General features: G+C 37.8%; 1 protein-coding gene across 1 annotated transcript in view; it reads right to left on the bottom strand.

Annotated features, from left to right (window-relative positions):
* Positions 1-10,334: 10,334 nt before the first annotated feature.
* Positions 10,335-21,702, bottom strand: part of XPO4 (exportin 4) — a 73,166-nt gene continuing 61,798 nt past the window's right edge. The window contains exons 16-23 of the mRNA XM_041416087.1: positions 21,333-21,507; positions 19,944-20,237; positions 18,863-19,043; positions 17,284-17,402; positions 16,241-16,371; positions 15,346-15,463; positions 14,035-14,127; positions 10,335-11,007 (exon numbers count right to left, since the gene is read on the bottom strand). Of these exons, the coding sequence (XP_041272021.1) occupies positions 10,810-11,007; positions 14,035-14,127; positions 15,346-15,463; positions 16,241-16,371; positions 17,284-17,402; positions 18,863-19,043; positions 19,944-20,237; positions 21,333-21,507 (1,309 nt within the window). The 3' untranslated portion in view covers positions 10,335-10,809. The remainder of the gene's footprint in view (positions 11,008-14,034; positions 14,128-15,345; positions 15,464-16,240; positions 16,372-17,283; positions 17,403-18,862; positions 19,044-19,943; positions 20,238-21,332; positions 21,508-21,702) is intronic.

Below are 21,702 nucleotides of genomic sequence, written 5' to 3'. Positions count from 1 at the left end.
CATCTCTCATGATCTCACTGCCCCAAGACAAAAAGCTCACCCATTTTTCTCATTCTTTCTTTATAAAGTCTGATGTTTGTAAAAGTCATGTGCATAGTGTTGTCTCTCTGCCACCCAGTGACTCCCCTAGAATCCCACTCATAGGAGGTTGCCCATCAGATTATTTAACCCAACAGCAGGCTCTCCTCATGTTCTCCAGAGCCAGAAGTTGTATCAGCAGTGAGCTGAATAAGAAATTGCTGTTTTACCTAGAACCTGCTCAGTCTTCACCTGCCACAACATTTCACTGTGGCTGAACAGAAAGTCATGGGCTCAGCACTGGCCATTAATGAACAGAACAGAACTACTGCTTTGGAAGACAGAAATAGTAAATTAATCATAAAATATTTTTGCAGCACAGCTTATGTAAGCAGCAGAGAATCAATTTTCTTGCCAGCACAGGATATGGGGATAAGCCTATTTTTTCCTTCAGATCTCCATATTTTTAACCTCCCTCACGTGGAAACAAAGCTCTTCACGACAGTAGAGAACTGTGGGCATTTTCATTTGTTTTAAAAGACTTCTTTGCATCTAGATCTGGCATTCAATGTATTACCCACTTTGTCTTTGAAAGCTCTTGACAAAAAAGGTCTTCATCCCAGCACAGAAAACTGTCACATATGGAGGGCATCCATACCTATTCATGCTGCCAGCACTGCTGTAACTTAAAACAAACCAACCAACCCCTTTTCCCTGCATTGTGGAAAGTGACAATTGTCTTGATATTGTTACCTCTGTAGCATTACTGAGTGCAGCAAGAAATGTGGTTTAGGTACTACAGTGAAGTGACACTTCAGTAATTTTCCTATTTCATGCATGTTAGTAAGGCATTTTACATGAAAAACATTCTGCACAGGGTTGAAATGAAAGTAGAAATGAGACTGGGATGACACACACTCTCAGTCCAGATTTCCCAGAGCAGCAGAGTGCCCCTTGGGAAGCAATTCCTCCTCACCAGCAAGGTTAGACAGATCACACAAGGGCACATGGCTGTGTGGGGGCTCGGGGATGGGCTGACAGGGTGACATTATTTAGGTTATGATATCAAATACTACTTGGCAGCAAACACAGTCCTTGCTTGAATCCTGTTACAAGACAGTTCTAGAAGCAAAGCTCCAAAGGAGCTCAAGTGATGCTGTAGGAAGGAAAGATAACAGGTTATCTCTGGCTACAATTTCTTTGGCATGCGAGGACAAATAAAATACAAACACAGAAATACCTGTAAAGTGCACCCTGAAAGAAATTTCTTATTAATAACTAGGTTTTAGTGTTCCCTAATATTTTTTGCAGACAGGTATTTCCAGTTAGGCTATCTCCCCTGTCCTTTCACTGACAGACCCATGTCACCCAGCAGTGACACTGGTGTCCTTGAGACAAACCTGGTGACAGAGATCACTGCCTCTCCACTAATGCATTTGCTAGAAACAGTGTTTAAAAACACAGTTCTACCCTGCAAAGCAATAGCAACTTGTTACTCACAAGGCATTTCTGTTTTGGAGTTTGAGTTTTTAGTTTTACTCTGTCGCATTTTTTCTCTACTAATGAAACTCTAGTTTTGTTCTCACTGTAGCACAACCCGCAGCCATATGAAAAAGTATAATCAGGTTTAATTAATATGAAAATAGATTATTAAATTCTTATTGTAGAATCTTTCCTGTTGCCATTACGTCTAAAAAACTTCTATTAACTTTTTTTCCAAAAAAGTCCAAAAACCCACATAAAAAACCCCCTCAAACCAACTGCACATTGATTTGGAAGGCAGTGAAGCATGCAATGCTTTACAGCCATGCAAGGATTATTTCTAGTTAATAACATAATCCTTCTTCTGATGATGGAAAACAGCAAAGTGAAAATATTCTACTTAGAAAACAACCTGCAACACATCCTCTTCGTAAGCAAAGGTTGCTGCACGTTTACTTTCACTCCCAAGCTGTTCTCCCTACAGATGGAGAATCAGATGTGTGTTGGAGCCCCACGGGGTACCTGTGTGGGCCAGGTGCACCACAGCTTCCCAAGACTTTGTAGCACAATGGAAGGACAGACTGCCAGTCAGCCTCTTCAAAGCTTGCAGTCACTCCATGAATTCAGGTACAGAAATAAGCTTTCATCTTTAAGTAGTTCATGGAGTCTAAACTCTTCTCTATGTTTCCAAGACAGAAATCTTAGAAACATGACAGTGATACAGGATCCCCGTGTCTTCTTTCTATTTTGCCAGGCTTTGTGCATTCCTTGGAAATGATTCAGGATCCACAGAGGGCTACAGCTTTCAGATAGAAAAATGCTCTACATAAGTGACCACTAGTCACTTAATAACACCTAGTGGTATTGACATTTCAAACAGACTTTACAAGTATTTGAAAAAAGAAAACCCACCCAACCCTTCAACAGAATTACCAGTATCTATACTTCTGACCATTTTTACATCCCCATAGATTTTACCAAGGCTTCTGATTTACACAGTTCTCTCTAAAAATGTCCTGAGATGCATGGGAGCATCCAACCTTCATGGCATTGTCTGGCCCCAAAGCCTTGTCATGGCTGTTTTTGCTTTTTCCCCAAAAAGATGTAATCACTCTGCCATCACAAGAAGCAGGAAGGAAAATATATAAAATATATTTAGCAAAACCAGTAAAATTAAAGTGGAACAGAAAATGCAGTCAAGTAGCAAACATGTACAGCAGCAGATTTTACAGTTTTTCCTACACATACCTCTGCACTTATTTCACACACGCTTTTTAAGGAGAAGGAAGAAAATAGAAATCAGATAGTGTTACGAAAGAAAACATTTCTTTTCCCGGACAGTAAATGGGGTTTATTACTGCTTTCTGCTTTTGAAACTCCAATTCAGACTATATATATACCTCTAAGAAAAATAAGAGAAGGACACCCTTTTCTCTGTCCCTAAAGCAAAATTACACTGTCCTCCTTTTACAGACTATACTGGTATCTTAAATAGTTACACTCGCAGGATCTAGACATTATCTGGCCATCTTAAGAGAGGCAGGTAACAAACATTTTAACCAAGATACAAAACAGGTATCCAATTTTTCCAGCTTTCCTGAGGCTGAGTGAATTGTTTAAATACATGTGCGCTTATCAAAATCCATGTTACAGTACATTTTAACAGTAGTTTGTTAAGAAATCATGAAAGTGCATAACAGCCTAAGAGCAGGCAAAAAGTACTTCAGAAGAACAGTCTTTCCTTAAAGTGGCAGAAGAATATAAGCCTTCCCCAAAGTAGTGTTGTTCTTGTGTGAGGACATCAGTGATCTTCCTAGAGATTCCACAGTGTGGTGATGGGCTTTTGCCTTTGGGGTTGTTTTTTTTTTTTTTTTTTTTTGTGAGTTACAACAATCATTTCAATGAACAAAAGACCATTAGTACTATTGGTGCAGTTCCAAAACTAAAGCAAATGTCCTGACAGCTTATTAAACCAAGTTACCAGTGAGGCTTTCAAATCTCTACTTGTGTTGGAGTCTAGTGATGACTTTCATTCAGGAAACACCAAACACAGAGACAGGAAGCGGTTTGAATATGCCAACCTAAACTGCAGCATCCAAAACAGTAACTTAAAGCAAATCAAACACATTTGTCTTTACAACCATTAACAGTAGGCCAGACAGAGAGAGGAAGAAAAAGGGAAGTGCATCACACCCACCCAACTTGTAAAGGCAACAGTGTGTCAGGAAAATCAAATCCAATACCATCTAAGAGATGTTAAAGTGAAAACTGCTGTTCCACAAGATTCAAATATAGACAGCAGAAAAACTAGTAATGAATTATGTATCCATCACAGTGGGTAGCTTCCTTGTTCTCTTTGGATATATAGATTTGTCTGGAATGTTTTCCAAAATAAAGAGGAATTTATTATTTAATTAACAAAACTTACACTGATAGTACCGCATTTAATTTCAGAATTCCAAAACAGTACTCTTTCCCCCAACAAACTTGTTGATAAAATGGCAGGCTTTTACTAATCTCTTTCAAGATGTCATGTTAAACATTACATAATTACACTTGTAGATTGATCTGTTTTTCTTTTTCTGGATAAGATTGCAAAATTATCACTTTCTTCTCCTTCTCCTTCCCTCTTCTAGTTCATGTACAACCTCCTCCTTGGTTGGCTGTCCAGAAAAATTCCACTTGGAGGGTTGAGCTTTTGTACTTTTCTGCTTGTAAGACATGGCAAATCACTGATCAAAAAAATTCACCACGAACTCCATCACTTACAACTGAAACCAATATAAGTTTCAAAAAGGCAAAATTGATGGGGTTTGTGTATACTTAGACAAACAAGTGTGAATAAAGGCTTTGTAACCAAATCGTTCAAGTTTATTCCAGAACTCATATTTAAGGTAAAGCAGAATAGTTCAATTTTCTACATGAAAGGTTCTTGGATACGCTGCTGTTAGTCTTACCAGTTGCATTCAGGAATTTCCTCAGAATTACCTTAAATGTTCGTGTTCCTCCCCAAAATATTCATTGAACGAAACCATGCTAATATAAATATAAAACTGCATAATCTTACTTTTGAAACCAGTAAAATTCTAGTGATACATACAGCCAAGATATATAGCAAGCTGGCCCTACCACAGTTGTTGCGTAGTTTTACTTTCAGGATTTGTGAAACTTTTTTTTTTTTTTCCTTTATCTAAATGATGTGAGTGCATGGAAGTAAGAGGGGGACACTAGAAAATTGCTGTAGTTTATTTAAATGTAATTGTATTATAGCATATTAGGAACTGCTGCCTGTAACTGTTCTGATATCCATGAAGTAACATGCTGTTAGATGTTCCTTACACAGGAACAGATTATGAGCTTGGAGAATATTTCTGTGCCAGATACCATAATAAAAACTGTTTAGATTAAATATACACACATACACACAAATTAAAATTAAAGACCCAGAAATCAGTATCCCTTTTGAGTAGACAAATGCCACCAATAATAGTGCCCAGGAAAGCCACTGTTAAAACTTCTTTTGGAAGATGGGGGAAAAGATTAATCTGATCATATATTCACAGTCATTTCTGGTAATTGCACTCCAGTGTGAGATGCTGCTTTTGCACCCCTAATCACTTTTTTCTGTTGATGGATAAGCTCATGCCTTAAGTGCTGAAGTAACTTAAAGTTACACCACCAACTTTTAACCTAATTACTGTGCATTCACTGTAGCCAAAGAGCAAAATGTGTAGCCTAAGATTTCATAATGTTGCTTGTTATGTTTCCACTGTAAGGAAGGATAACAAATGCTTTTTCAGGGATTCAACAAAGGTGAGATTTTAGAAAAATATTAAACAAGAATACACACAAATCACACGTGGCCAAAACAAAATAAAAAAGCCTTTAGTGGAAAACAATTTTATCCTCTTCCTGCTTATGGATTTTAAAAATACACAAAGTGATCATTTCAAAATTGAAAATTCAGTCATGATAAGGCTTGATTACACAGCCATTTTCCAAGTCTTATTGCAATAAAATGTGAAATACTTCTATGCAACTTCATATCTTCAACTGTACAGATAAAACAATACTTGAAATCGACTAGCACTTCAATCCCTGTGTTTTTAATATATAAACTCAACACGGTATTGAACGACACATTTAAAATATTTACACACTTGACCAACAGCAGTACTAGCATTTATTGCCTTAAAACTGCATGTTCACTGCATGGAGGTTTCTTATTTTGCACAAAGAGAACAAATAATATATGGGTTTTTTTTCCTAACTGAAAATTCCAGAATGTTTTAATGAGAGATTGAAATGTGTGGCGAATACTATTAGAGAGGTTTTTATCAATTTCAAGTATTGAGCTGTAACAGACTGGAAAATTACATGGGTGGTAGTATCTTCCTCTTGAGGTTGGAAGGGCCGTCCAAATCTGCTTAAGAACAGCTTAAAAGGACAGGAAAAGCAGGGTAGGGAATAGGAAGAAATGAAAAATCAGAATCAATTTTAATTCACTGAAGAGAAGGGAAAGCCAGAGGTATCTTACTTCTCAGTTTCTAGGGTCCCAAGAAATCTCATACTGAAAAAAGGGCTTTATAATATAGCTGAGAGTTTGAGGCTCTAGAGCAAAACACACTTCGTGATTTGCTTCATGATCAGCGCTAGAAAACATTAATTTACTGAAAACAGAGCACAAGCTACTCAAATGCAAAATTTCTGGGGGGCAGGGGAGCAGGGCTGGCTCTTTAAATTTTAATTGTTATCATTAGGCTTTGGTTACACTTAGTGACTGGAACAGACATGGGAGAAATGTCTGGTATTTGTTCCTTGCAGAAAAATGTGAAGAAAAACCAAAAGTAAACCAAAGAAAACCCCTACCACCGCAAGCAGCACTTGTCACAAGCAGAGGCACCAAAGCCTGAATAACCAATAACTGTCCTCTCTCTTTGAAGATCAGAACTGAGGCACACTGGTGGGGAATCTCACCTTATCTAAGAAGCTGCCATTTCAACTGGCTGTAATTGAAATAATGACAATTTACAGCAAGCATTACTGTACTGCAGTAGATCAGTCCTGGGAACACTGCACCACTGCTGCCTCTACTGGGCTTTACCATTATGAAAATCTTCTGTTTTCATTACAGTAAATCTTACACCTCACAAAACTAAAATTAAAGTATATAATATTTACATAGCATCTCAGATCCTCAGTGCATTTTATAGGCATAGGCTAATCCTCACAACATCCCTGTGAGGTAGGTAGGTGTTAATGCTATTTTAACAATAACACAGTTCTAGTGATTTGCCAATGGCCACAGAGGATCCTGTAGATAAACATCACAAAATTAGAGGAGCCTGGCTCCTACTCCTGCGCTTATATTCATGAAGCTACTTCAATAAAAAAACCCACCCCTTCTTATGTAATCACTTAACCAAACCTGAAATTACTTGAAGTATTTTACAAGCAAAATGCTGCAAATTTGTATTTTTTTAATAGTTTAACAGACCACGAGTGAGAATTTGCTTTCCCTTTTAAAGAACTAGATTTTAAATGGACAACTGACTGCTCTGAACAAGCTTATTTTCTAGAACTACATGGCTTAGATATAAAGGGATTTGCCCAGGTAAACACTGGGGCTTTAGTGAGCTCTACTCACTATGAAAGCGATGACTCCCATTCAAACCCCTCTCTTTCAACTAGCAGGATTTGGACATGCTGAGAAAACAAGTTTCTTATTCCTGAGAAAAAAGGTGAGCCCTTTACCATTAAATGGTGAAACACAAACCTCTGGGCAAAAAGTAGCAGATTCTGGTAAATTCTAATTCAGTGAAGCTAATTAAGGCATAAATGCATATGAAAGTGGAAGTTTCATGCATCCAGTCCACTTCTCCCTGTCCCTATGTATCTGTGCTTTCGACAAGGTCTTGAATTTTATGACTGAACTCGATCGTTATGCTTGTCAGTGTTCAAAACTACAGCCTGAACAAAATTATTATGCATTTGAACTAACTATTACAATGGGGAAGGAGCTGGCAAAATGGAAAAGAAGCTAGTCTCAGAACGAAAACACTGGTCCAATAATCTGTTTCAGCAAGAAAAGCCTAGACAAATATATTTGTTGCAATTATATCATGCAGCATTTATAACTTGGTTTGAATTACCTTTTTTCTTCCTTCAAAAAAGAGGTGCATTTTTAGAACCATTATTCACTTCCCACAGTGAATGAAAATTAATGCAATGATGCTGTAAAACTTTCAGAACACTTATGTCGAGTCAGCTCTCAGTGTTCACTACAGTCTGAGTCTTTCCTGTGGACCTCAGTGTGCTTTCACATCCTGATTTACAGCAACTCGATGTGTAGAAGATCACAGAAGATTATTTTTTTCTTTTTTTTTTTTTTTTTTTTTTTTTTTTTTTGGTAGGGATACAGAAGTCAAATAGCTCAGGTAGAAGCAGTCATCAGGAGGAGTAAGAATGAACAGGACTTATTTCCAAAAGCTTTTGCAACTATTTCATGGATGTCACTAAGCAGAGACATCTTAGCATTGTTCTAAAAGAAACATAAAATGGCATGGAAAGATCCCTGTTGAATATATGAGAATGAAAGGAAAATTCAAAAACAGGAAAAAGTAACATCAAGCAGGAAATTAAAAAAAAAACCCTCCAAATGCTTACTAGGACAGTTTAACATATAATATTTTTAAATGAAGGGCAAAGGAAATTTTTAAACCACCTTTAAAACTAGTCTTTGAAAGTGGGTGTTCATACTTTAGCTAAAGTATTGATACTCAAAAATAGTAAGTGTTTTTGCTTGTTACAACACAATGGGCCTGAAAATAAAATTAATGGGTATGCACATGACTTTGCCCAGAACACAAACTCAATTTGTGTTCCCTTCATCACTATATGCAAGAGATTTCAACCCTTTAAAGTTAATAAATATTTTTAAATAGTGAGCCAGTTTTAGGACTAATAAAACAATAGTGACAGAGCTAGTTATAAAAGAAAGGATGACTGAGTGTATCAGTTACTCAGTCAGACCCAAGACATGGAATATTTGCTATGATCTCTTTGAAGACTTCAGTCTAGATACCTGACATCAGGCACATCATAACAAACCAGCAGCTCCTACTGCTGCTGATGATCCCTGGCTTCAGTGCCCTTCATCTGAAAAAAATGAGGTTTCAGAACTTCTGCCCCATCCAACGTACAAACCAGAAAAACTCCAAAAGCAGTTTGAAAAACAGCAAACCCCAATTTAAAAATAAAAACTCAGCCATCACAACAGTTTGAAACAGAATGATCTACCAGGATCATTGTATTTTGTGCAAGTGCACAGTCAAGAAATCCTTTAAAGAAAAGCACTAGAGTTTAAAGAAAAAAATTGAGAGCAATTCTCCTGTTCTAAAATACTATGCAAGTTATCTTAGAAATAAAATACTATCTGGGAAGGTACACTATTATCTAAGAAGTTTTATGGTCATTTTGTAATGTGTAAATCTGCCCTTGCCCAGTTTTCACATAAATTAAAAGAGAAAAGTATAATAAAGTGATGGTATTTTTGGCCTTGTAGATCCATGCTTGAGACACTTACGGATTTAACTTACTAAAAAAAAACCCAACAAAACACCACCCCCCCCCCCCAACAAGAAACCCCACAAAAAACGAAAAAACAAACAAAAACCGCCAAAAAACAAAAAAAAAAACCAAAAAAAAAAAAACCCAATCAGACAAAAAACCCCAACAAACCTTAGATCACTTCTAGCACAGTATTAGAGATTTGTGTCTGTTGTGAGATTCTGGCTATTGTGACTAATTCTGAGATGAACAGCTGAAGAATGGCACAGAACTGCAAACATGAAGCTATACATAGCCATATAAAGGTGTATACCAGAGTTTTTATATAAACTGTAAAACCACATGGGAAATATTTAACAGCATAATCTAGCAGAAATCTTAAACAGAAGGGCCCATTTCTGCCTCTGTGTATTTCCACAAAAATAATTTTACTAGACATGCAGCATTTGTGTTTGCTTCAATTTCCTCTGGCTCATGACAGAAGACAAAGCAGGCCTTGCTTTCGTATTCATGTGCTGCTCTCCCTTGTTGGTTCTATACACTCAGGGCACTATGTTCTGCTATGATAAAAGCTAAAGTGCTGATATAAAAAACCAAGCAAGAGCAGAGCATCTGGGAGAGGTCTGCAGAAGTGGGACTAGATTCAGCAAAAAACAAAAATCTCCTACAGCAGAGACTTCCCAATTACTCTTCCTCACTGGAGTCAAACATACATGCTTGAGTAAAACGGTTTGATGTTCCTGTGCTAGCATAATTGTTTTAGCTAATGCCCAACTTTACAAAGTTTGCCAGTAACTCACACCTTTTGGTTGTTATTGCTTAAGCAAACAGTTCAGTGTAGAAATACATTGCAGCTGCGTGCAACCCAGGTGAGAATCAAGACAGATACTGAAAGTAAAACTACACATGAACCTTGCATTAGACACTCGTTCCAAAACAACACGTCAACATGAAGGGCTGCAACAGGTACACAGCAGCTCAGTGCCAACATCCTAAATCAACTCTCAAGAGTCAAATCTTGCCTTAAAGTTCTTACCTAAAGTATATGAGCTTTTTTTTTTTTATTTTTAAATTAAGGCAATGAACTGGCTACAGTTCCTAAAGTTCATTTTCGGGGAACAAAAATATACACCTTTTTTTATTTTTTCTCTGAACTTTAGGCAGCAGAACATAATGTAAAAACCTGCATTGCATTAAACCTGCAATGTCAGGTTGATGTAGAAAAACAGAACTAAACACAAGTTAAAATACCATTTGGTTTTTCTTCCCCATTGGAACACAAACTCAAACTTTAAGAGAGGAAAAATAAAGCTTAAAATCAGCTAAACTGTTTAGAGCTTTATATGTATCTGCTCCACACTCTAACATGATTTTGGGTAGAAAAGAAATCTGTACGTTTACATGACCATTCATATTTTAAACCAGTGCAGGGGGAAAGGCACTGCATTTATTTCATTGTGCCCATATCTGTTTGCGCATAAATGGGAAAAAACTCAATTCCGATTTTCCGTTCATTCTCTTCCATACCCAAGTATGACAGATTGCAGCTAACACATAATAGCAGAAGCTGATTCAAAGTTGACCTCTCCTATTCCGTGGTGTTATGTTCAAACTTCCAGGCTCTCTAGAATCTGAGATGGCTGCAAAGAACCCAGAGACAGGTACAAGACTTAGTCAGCATTCAGCATTTCTCAGTGCATTTTGCAGAAAGGGTCTAAATTAGGCATAGAGTTTTGTTGTTTATTTTACACAGAGAAGTCCACCAACATTTGCCATAAATTCTTCTAAACTCTTTAAGAAGGCCATCTTCTGCTTACGGTCCAGTGTAGGAGGAGTGCTGCTTGCAGTAAGCTTGTTGAAGGCATCTGCTAACCGCTGGTAAATTACTGGATCTTGTTGAGTTGACAGCAATGTTTCAACTAACTCTGAATATTCAGCCTGTTAAACAAACATTAAAAAAAAAAAAAGAGAAAGACAAAGATACAATATATACAACTTCTCTCATCAGGACAAGATCCAGAATACAGGCTGTGACAGAAAACTATCAGTACCTCTTCACCTGTCCTCACAGCCTTTCACCTACCTCTAAACCAGATAAAAATCCTTCATCCAGGCTGAGTATTTTGTAAGAAAAAAGAAGTCTTCAAAGTAAGGCACAGTGCTTTGCAGTGCAGAGTAAGATGAGAAATTTGAGGCAAAGGGCTTTCTGGCTCTTCCTTAGCATAGGCTTATTCCTGCAGACTAGACTTTTTTCTTGATGCCTCTCCCATATTCCATACCAACCATCTGCTCCCACAGTTTCTACATTTTCTAGGGCTCCTTCTCTGGGACAGAGAGCTTAGATTCCTGTCTAAGAGTATTCTACTTATTCTCATGCTTATTTAGACAGAAACAAAAGACAAAGAAACATGTCAAACATGACTAGAAGGACACTGCCAAGGGGCACACACCTGAAGCAAGTCCAAAGGGACTGAGCTCTGGAAGCACAGGTGAAGGACACATGAGTCAGAATGGCAGTTCCCTCCATTCTACCCATGAGGGGTTGGGTGACGGCAGACACAACAGGAATTGGCCACCTGTGGGTGGTATCACAAGGTCCTTTTCTCTTACATGTTCACAAGTTCCTCTTTGAGGGATAACGACTGCTAACGAAAATGAGGATCCATAGGACAAAGTGGCTTAGCGACGTCTTTGCCAAAGGCTTGCCAACCTGGCAGGAAGGGCTTTCAAGGGCTTGTTGAAGGATGGTGGTAACAACTTGTAGATGAGTAAAGAGACAGAGCATTAAGAACACAAAGAAATGTGATGGGCTTAAAAATGCTCCTCAGAAAGGATGAAACAGGCTGAAAGGAGGCCAACCTGAAATGCCTGTGTAGAAGTGTGTTCAGCTTTGGAAACAGAAGGAGCTAGAGCTTTACGTGTAGGTTCAGAGCTGCAACAATACTGCAGGCACTGATATGTGGAGGGACAGGTGGCATGACTGGAGTGTTCCAAGGGACGGGGGAAGCTTGTTAGAGCTCTTCAGGGCAGAAGATGACACAAGATTGACACTTCTGTGAAAAGGCAGCTCAAATTAAAGATATTTTTCTCCAGACTGGGCAGCAATCTACTTGAGTGCTTAGGAATCAGGATCAGAGAAGAAGCAGTAAAGATGACATCTTTTGGGGTGAGATCTCATTACAAATCCCCAGAACAGGGCTTTTAGTCATCTTAAAGCAACTTGAGGAAGTTTCCAGATCAGACTTACAAGAGATTATCTCCCTGACATTTGCTCACATACCAGATGGGCTACCCAGGGGTGTGACTTTGCATCTGCTATTCACAGCTAGTAAGAGCTGGTCATGGATGTGGTAATTAATGCCAGCCTTTCAGTCATCATTAAATAGTGGAGTTAAGGATTCCCAGAAAGCAAGGAAAGAGGGCAGCAAAGTACAGAACTAGGACATCATGAGAAGAGATGTCACCTTCTTCAAGACTGGTGGGTGGGATCCTGTGGGAGTGAGCTCTGAAAACAAAAAGAGCTCAAGAGAGCTGACAGGTCCTAGGGACAACCACTTCCACGCACAAGAATGGTCTGCCTAGATATAGAGGAAAACAATAAGGACACTGATTCAGCTAAGCAGGGACTTAATGACTCAACTCCAGCACAAGAACAACACATGCAGGAAATAGAAGCAGGATGAGCTAGAAAGGAGGAAAGCAGAAACATTGTCTGGACAAGAATAATGACAGAAAAATGAAGTTCAGCTAAAGATGAATTTAGCAAAGGATATCAAAGACAACAAAAGCAGCTTCTACTAGTACTTTAAAAGAAGGAAGAGAGAAAATATGGGTTTTATTGCTGAATGGAATAGATGATTTAATGATAGTAGACAAGAGATAAGACTGAAATAATCAATGCTTTCTTTTGCCTTGGTCTTCACTGACAGGTTTTTCCAGATCTTTGTGACTAGAGACAGAGTCCAAGGAGGAGACAAACTATGCATAGTAAAGAGGATCAACCCAGGGACCTCTTGAGAAATCTTGATGCATGCAAACTCATAAGACCTGACAGACTCTATCCAAGGGTTCAGAAAAAAGGCTCATGTCATTCATTACTGGCTGCTCTCTATCATTTTCAAATGACTAAGAAAATCATGAAGCAAGTACTCCTGGAAGTTATTTCTGGGCATGTGAAAGTCAAAAGACTCAAGGGAATGACCTGAAGTTGTGTCAGGGGAAGATTACATGGGGTATTAGGAAAAGGTTTTTCACCCAGAGGGTGGTTGGGCACTGGAACAGGCTCCCCAGGGACTGGTCACAGCACCAGCCTGACAGAGCTCAAGAAGTGTTTGTAAATGCACTCAGGTACATGGTGTGATCCTTGGGGATGATCCTGTGCAGGGTGAGGAGTTGTACTTCGTGATCCTCATGGGTCCCTTCCAACTCAGCATATTCTGCGATTCTGAGAACAGCTGATGTGGATTTACCCAGGGTAAATAATGCTTTACCAATCTGTCCTCTTAGGCAGAAGGACTTACATCTATGGCTAAGACAAGTGCAGTGGATCCCGAAGGTAAGCAGGTCTTCAGCAGCTGTGTATTGCACCCTTGCAACCAAGCTAGGATTTTATTGTCTTAATGGGTGAGAGGTCTCATCTGAACCTTGTCCTGTTAAATATTTTAGTCAGTGACCTGGAGGAGGAGGGGAAACACACTCTTCTCAAGTCTGGGGATGAAACCAAACTGGCGAGCGCAGCCAGTGCATTCAAGGGCAGGACTGACATTTAAAGACACCCAGGCTGGAGCAGTGAGCTGATAGAGAGTCATGAAACTCAGCAAGGACAAATGCAAAGACCTGCGGCTGAAACAGGCAGACCTCCTGAGGATGGCCCCTTTCAACCCAAATGACTCCATCAGGTGCACAAGAAATAACCACTGTCCTTTAACAAATGACTTATTTTCAGGGTGTGTCTGAATGCCATACCTGATGCAAACACACTAATGTGTAGAATGCTTCACCTGCTGCAGTTGTCATTTCTGTATTGTGCTTCTGAAGTACCAGCATATCAAAAACCATCTGAAATCACAAAACAGAAGGAGTTGTGTAAGTGTAAACATAACTTTCCACTTTATCAACATTTGCTGCTGAAGCTCATCTTCACTTCTGATAATAACAATGAACATTTATTACAAACATCCAAGGTTGGTGTTTGCTTTGTTGCCCCCATTTTTTATTTTTGGATTTAGGTACCAGAACTTTAGAAGCCAAGTCTCGGCTTAGCAGCATAAATTCACATCTCAAAGCACTGGAACCTGTTGTTGGTTTATATCAACTGTTCTTCAGAGAAACATGACATCACTTGTATTTTTCTCCAAAAGCTGCAGATATACCAGAGAAATACTGAAAAAAGCCTTTTCTCTTCCAGAATAAAATACAGAACTTTTCCTCAAGTTTTGGAGACTCCTATAGCTCACAGAAAGTCAAACAGGGAACAGATTAGTAAAGAGGATTATTATAATTTTAAGTAGAAACTCAGAAATAAGGAATGAAACTATGTTAACTTAGCAGATACATAAAGAAAAGATTATGCAAGTTTTTCATTCTCTCAGCTTGTCTGGTGAAAGCATTTAATGAGCAATCCTCAGAAATCCCAGTCAGTTTTGTAAGAAAAGACATCTTAAGTAAAACTGAAACCTATACAAAATCAGAAGATAAGAACACAGATTTCACAATTACTTTGTTGCTACTTAGTAGGAACCTAGTTGCTACCAGGTCACTCCCAAATTCATTAAAGTGGATGGTCCTAAAAGTAAAGTACTGAACGTGATACTGAATTAAGAAAATGCATAATTCATTAGATATAATGAATACATGACAGCATTTCCTTTTTAGTTCCCAGCTATGCTCTTTTACATGCCTTTTCTTTTAGTACTCTACCCAGCCTCCAGTTCACAGAATTCTGGAAGCCTTCTGTTCACAGCTTCACCAGCAACTGCTAAAACTGTCAATCTTGAGTGCAGAGCACAGATATAAGAATTGCATTCTGAGAGGCTCAGGTCTTTTGTTTACTGGCAATAATAGATTTGTTGCCTCTACACTTCCATCCTCTTTTGTACTCTAGTCTGATATCTTCAATTCTTCACGCCCTCTGCCACTTTTTTTTTTTTTTTTTACGTAACAGACTGTTTCTCACTATATGTATTATCCTGACTAATCTGGATATGATCACTGTTTGGCCTCTGGATGCTAACTTCATGCAAAAACCCAAAGTAACAAGAAAGACAGATGCCTTACCTTAAGAAAGTGCCTTGTTGCTAGAAAAAGGGTTGAATCTGTTTCTTGTGCTTTTGCACACTGTTCTGCCAACGGTGTTACAGCCTCCAGACAGAGCTGGCAAACCTCTGAGCTCATTCTGATAATCGGTGTTAAAGAATTGAAGTAAAATTTCAATTAAATTGTGGTCAAACTACCCAGCTGTGACACTAGAAAATATCTGAAATGCTTGTATGTTTCAAGGTTTCTTTTCACCACAAAGTTGCTAATTAAAAAAATCAAATTAAAAAAACACTAGAAAAAGGGGGGAAAAAAGGATTCCAACTTCATTACTTCTTTTATTAGCTACATGCCCCAAGGTAACATAACCCTCTCTGACATAACATTTTCAGAAAGAGTCCCTTATGGTCAAGCTCATCTGTTTCTGACACGTGCCACAGATTAGTGAAAATGGTACTCCCATTATGAGAGGGAGAGCCCATTGGCACCCTGACAGGAAATGCTCTGGAGCCAGCCCAGTAGAACAGCAGCAATGTTTTGTATTACCAGCTGAGAGACTAATTCAGGAATGGCTTTGGGATACCAGCTGAAGGCTTATGAAGTTACACACTCTGAAATGAAGTAATGGAGGAGGCAGGAATGGCTGCCAGAAAAAACTTACATGCTAAGCTACTTAAAGGCTGCACCCAAGCACCACAAGTCAGAGGCAATTCAGCTAACACTGGAATCTCAATGGACACTGCAGTGAAACTCTCAATCCCCAGAGAGCAGAGTAAGAGTCAATTACCAATACATAATTATACATGCAGATATTGACAGAAAAAGAAAAAACAAGCTATTTTTAACAAGTCCTTATGAAAGCAACTTAGTTTTTTTTTTTTTTAAAAAAAACATTCCCAAGCACTATAAAGGATACGATGACATCCCTAACTCCAGTGAGTACATTAGGCTCTTAAAGAGGTCCTCTGGAAGTTGTGGAATCTTCTCAGGGAATATCTCACATATGAAAGTGATTAATTTATAATATTGATTACACAGAGATGGAAACTGTCAAAAGAAAAACATGGTATTTTTAGATTTGATCATGTAACTATTTTGGCATAATTTTCAACTGTACAAAGAGACAAGACTGATGATTTGCACTGAAGAAAAGAATTTTAGTAGGAAACTTGAGTCATTAGAATGACTACAACTTTATATAAATACAAACACTGTGGTACAATAAAGGAAGATTCCTGAAGATAAACAGTAGATGGTGGCAGTCCAGTATCTGCTCCACACAAATTAAAGGAGTTTTATTTCAGACACAGACAAATCTAGTCCTGTGGGGTAAAAGCCTCGTAAGCATTTGGAGCACAATCAAGGGGCTCCTAGGGTAGATCCCTCACTTTGGTTTGGTCTGAAATGGACGTGGCTCTCACGCTCAGCAGGAGCCACCGGATGAGAAGGCATGTGGAGAGGGGACAGCTGAGACACCCTCCTGAAGTGCTCCCCTGCTTTCAAGTAAAACATGAACACAGTGCAACAATGAAATGCTGCCATCCTGTTGTTTCATATGTTACTGTTCTACTGACAAGCTGCTGCTGATGCCTATGATCGACAGCAATCTGTATTGTGGAAATAAATAGTTGCTTCTAACTCATATCACTATTTATGCTTCTTGTCACATTTCTGACACTATCAGAGAAAGGACTCCATAAGCCACATTTCAGGTTTGGCTGTTGATCTGCACAGACTTGCTTTTAGAAGAAAAGTTTTGTTTAGGACCTTCAGATATACATTTTCTTATCTTACAGTATTTATTTTCAAAGAGTATTTAAAACTATGGAACAGTTATTTACATTTATGAAGTCTAGAAAATTCAGCTTATTGAGGTGGAATGCATATAGGAGTGAATTCTGGGAATTCATTACTATAAAGCTTTTATATTCTAGCAGTTCCATGTAAAAATATACTTACTTTCAGCAGATCTTGTGACATTAGAGGCAGAACTAGATTAACCCCATACAAGACAACATCTGCTGCTGATACAGATCTATTTGTAACTTGCCCAGGCTCATGTCCTCTAAATACTTCATCTGCAGAAAAGAAAAAATATTTTTTATAAGAGGAAGATTAAACATATTGAAGAAACAGTCCCATTTCTTTATAATACAGACATTTTTAAAAATAGGACTAGTCCCCTCTCTCTAAACAAAACCATGAGGCACTGTATTAAAATAGAAACTTAGTGAGTGGAGGCTGTCACATCACTCTATATTTATATTCATTAGGACTAAGCATTTCATAATCACTTGTACCAGATGGCACGCTAAACCAGAACACTTCAGATATTGAGGGCTCCCTTCCATTACAATATTGCATTTGTTTCTAGTGATAGCTGACACATAAACACATAGTGAGTAAAATATTACTGCATTTTTGTACTTTTTATATATATTATATATGTGCTTTAATATCTTTTATGAACAGAATGAGAAAAAATGGGAGAGCTAAAAGATACAGTTCTGCAGTTGGGATGTTGTCAAGTTTTCTCCAGTTACAGGTAAAGGACTACATTTCCCATCAACTAGTAATGACCTTACTTTTATAATTCCGGCATTGAGTCAACAGCAGTATGTAGAAAATTCATAACAGATTTGATCTCTGGGCATTCTATCTAGGTTTTATTCGCATTGCTTTGTTTCATGGTATGTGTTTTCCACACAACTAACATCCAGATCACAAAGCAAATACTTTACAAAGCACTGGATTGTCCATTCAATGGACAAAGTCTAAATCTGGTTCTGTACTCGTGTTGTGCATGCATGATAAAAAAATAAAATCATGTACTGCATTTCGGAGTACAAGGTTCTCTTTTCAATATGTACCTCAGAAAAGCAGTGAATACCAAAACATGCTTGGTATCAAACTGAATCTGCCTGGGTTGTTATCTGTGCAAAGTGTATAGAATATGGTGACATATGAACAATGCAAATGTGTTTTGGCTTATTCAAAAGCAATGCACTGCAGCTAACTGTCAGGACAACTGCAATTTTAAGTGACAAATACATTAAGAAAGAAACAGGCTGAGATCCAAGAAGGAACCCTTTACACCCACAAACCATAAGGCATGTTCTGCAAAAGAGGAATACTGAAGGTCCTCACATGATGGAATTTTAATGACTCAACATTTCACAGAAGTTGAATCCTGTACTAAGAAGACCACCCATCTGCTCTTTTGCACTACTTTACTACTCCAACTTCTCTATGTGCTTTTTGTTATAAAACCACTGGTACAACATATTCAGACTTGCAACAGTCAGATTTCAAGCTGTCCCATACATCCATAATTTATTTTATGACAGCAATAATAATTTCAGATGTTAGAATATTGTGAAAAGTCCTTCTTTGCTGCTTAAAATAGCAATTTCCATATCCTGACCTAGTCAAGCCTAAACTTCAGCTTTTACTTTACATGGACTGAACACAAGCCCCAAAATGGTTCTTACAGTTTAGAAAACAACACGTGGTTCATCAATTACCAATTCCTTAATACCTGTATCACTGAAATCTATGAATTCCTTTGATAGAAGATTAGTGAGAAGCTCCATAATAAGAAGGAGATCCTGGTACTGGTCTTCTTCTGCTGTAACATCTATCCGTTGTCTACCTAGATTATTCTTGGAATATACCTGGAGCAGAGTTAGGCAGGCCTCATACAAATTCATGGCTTTGGCCTATAAGACAATGTTACATAATAAGAAAACTTCCATATGCTAAAAGAGAAATACTTTAAGATGGCATTACTTGGTAGACAATACTTCAAGATTTTCATTTCAGTGCATGATCACTTTTGTACCAATTGTACACAAAATCATCAAGAAAACAGACACCTTAGACAATAAGAACACTTATAGCCATATATTGATGTGATACCGATTGAAAGAGCAAAACATTAATTTTCTGGATTCCTCAGTCTTAACAAAAATCCAGACAAGAGTGGTTTGGGACAGACTGACATCTCACTAATCTCACAAACTAGATTACCAACAAAATCCCCTGGAACACACTTTACTTATAGAAGTTTAGAGCCACAATACACTATTTGTGCATACCCAGTTTGGAATAGGCAGGAACTCTTCCAGATGTGAAAACAAAATTAGCCAATAGTGCGAAGATGCAAGTGCAGTGCACAAACTCAAAATTTTAACTGTTAACTTCTTGAGATCTATTAATGCCTTGCCTAGGACGAAGGCAGTGTCTCTGTGGTATGTATTTGCCTCATAGAACACTGCTGCAATTTTCCTAGACTAGACTTCAGAGGAGTTTGATATTGTCATAAAAAAATACACAACATAGTCTGTCCTCTTCTGTCACCCATGCATAGAGTTAGACCAGTGATGAACTGTAGTTAAATTTATGGGTAAAAAAACCCCAGCCTAAATGTCCTGCTTTTAATATTTGCAAGTGTATATTTTAAAACAAAGGAATTCCTTAATAGATGTGTCCATAGTCCGTCTTTCTCTCTATAAAAATCACTAAATTTTATTTTGTTTAATGAATAACACTGTATACACATTTACAAACATGCATGTGCACACACTCTGCCCCCTCCTTCCCCTTCTGGTTGTATTTACCTCTCCAAGATAGCAAATTTGTTTATGTGCAACTTCAACAAAGACTTCTATTATGAGATTAACAGTCTCTGGTGTGTTTTTGTATACTTCCATTAATCCAATGCAATTATTAAGGAAGTCCATTAGGAAATTGAAGAGAATTGCTACGTTATCAATCTGGGTAGCCTCAGCAATGCCACAGAGCGCTTCTAATGTAGCAGTGATTTCCTGCTTCACTTCCTCCTCCTGGCAGATCTGCTGAAAGTTTTCTTGGTTTATCACATTCAAGAATCGCTGCTGAAGTGGCTGAAGAACCTTGAAATTTTTGAGAAAAGTCACATTAGGATAAGCATACTATTATATAAGATGTGAGGTTTAAATCACTTAGCAAATCATTGCTTTTGGCATGGCAGCACAAAAGTAAACCACTTCCAGCTCCCAGTGGCTCAGTTATGTCATTATCTCTCACATTAATGCAAGCAGAAGTAGTGAGCAGTGCCTCTCATAGTCCATCATGGCCTGGAGGCAGGTGTCAAAATGAGCATCTCCATAAATGCTCATAATATTTTAGGTAATTTTGTAGTGTTCAAACAAATGACAATGACTTTCTCTGGCTCAAAGCATTTGATTCCCTTCAAATTCAGCAGTATGGGAAAAAATTGTTACAGCTGAAGCCATTAAGACATGAATGAAGCCATTAAGACAAATGCTCACAATTATCTTTGCCCACATTATGATTCTCAATAGAAAAATCACTTTTGTCAATGTCTGTATTTTAAAATTAGGAACTTCCACAAAAATAGTCAAATTTAATTTTTTTCCCAATTACTTCCACTGCATTACAGTTTTACCTTAAGTCACTAATTCTGTAGCTCTGCCAATAAAAGCACCATTTTATCAGAAGGTCAATGCTCTACAAAGTCACATGGTGCTTCCTGATGCCATTTCAGCTACTTCCTAACATCAGCCTTTCTGGTATTAAATGCTTTAATGGTGCCAGGGCACAAAGAGCTGGTCAAGACTCTTCATTATGTTCCACACCGGCTTTTTACTTATTGTCATTATCATTAAGCGGTCATAAAATTAAAATGAAAAGAAGAAATGTCCCAGTGCAAGAGAAATTTTTAATCATCCATAATAGTCTCTTTCAAACATATTGCTCTACTGTCTGCTTCACAGATCCTTCAATTAATTATTAGTGGTATCTCTTTGGGTTGAGATATTTTAGATACAATTTAGATGCAACAGATACAAGCACTGACCAAAGAGAGAAAAATCTAAAAAATCATAAGTATTAAATATTAAAATATGCTATACAAATTTATATTTTTTGTCACTATAAAATTCCCTAAACTAACTTGTTGCACTTCTTGCTTATATGGAGGTAATAGAAGTATCAAAATAGCTTACCTCTGTCCAGTATTGTTGCTTTGTTTCTGTATCCATATGAGCAAAACCTCCTAGAACTAAAGCTTTCATTAGTGTTCTCTGCACAGAACTAGACAAATAGTGAAGAGGAGGGCTTCGCCTTGCAAACTGCTTAGCTAAATTCCACCAGTTTTCACACTGAATAACTAAGTTTGCCCTAAAAGAGGGAAAAAAAAATCATTAAAGACTTCACAAAATTGTATGAACAGAGCACATCAGGTTTCTAGCAGTTGCCAGAAGTTTTTTGTTGCTATATATTTTTTAATTCCTTTATTCTGAGGCTAAATTGCCTTTTGATTTTCATCTTACTAATGCCTCAGCTCTCAGATTTCTAAAGTATGTACTCTGAAAA

The sequence above is a fragment of the Onychostruthus taczanowskii genome, unplaced genomic scaffold, assembly GCF_017590055.1.
Source record: "Onychostruthus taczanowskii isolate IOZ18803 unplaced genomic scaffold, ASM1759005v1 scaffold50, whole genome shotgun sequence".
Taxonomy (NCBI): Eukaryota; Metazoa; Chordata; class Aves; order Passeriformes; family Passeridae; genus Onychostruthus; species Onychostruthus taczanowskii.
The sequence above is the reverse complement of the archived record's forward strand: the minus strand, read 5'-3'. Positions and strand labels throughout refer to the sequence as shown.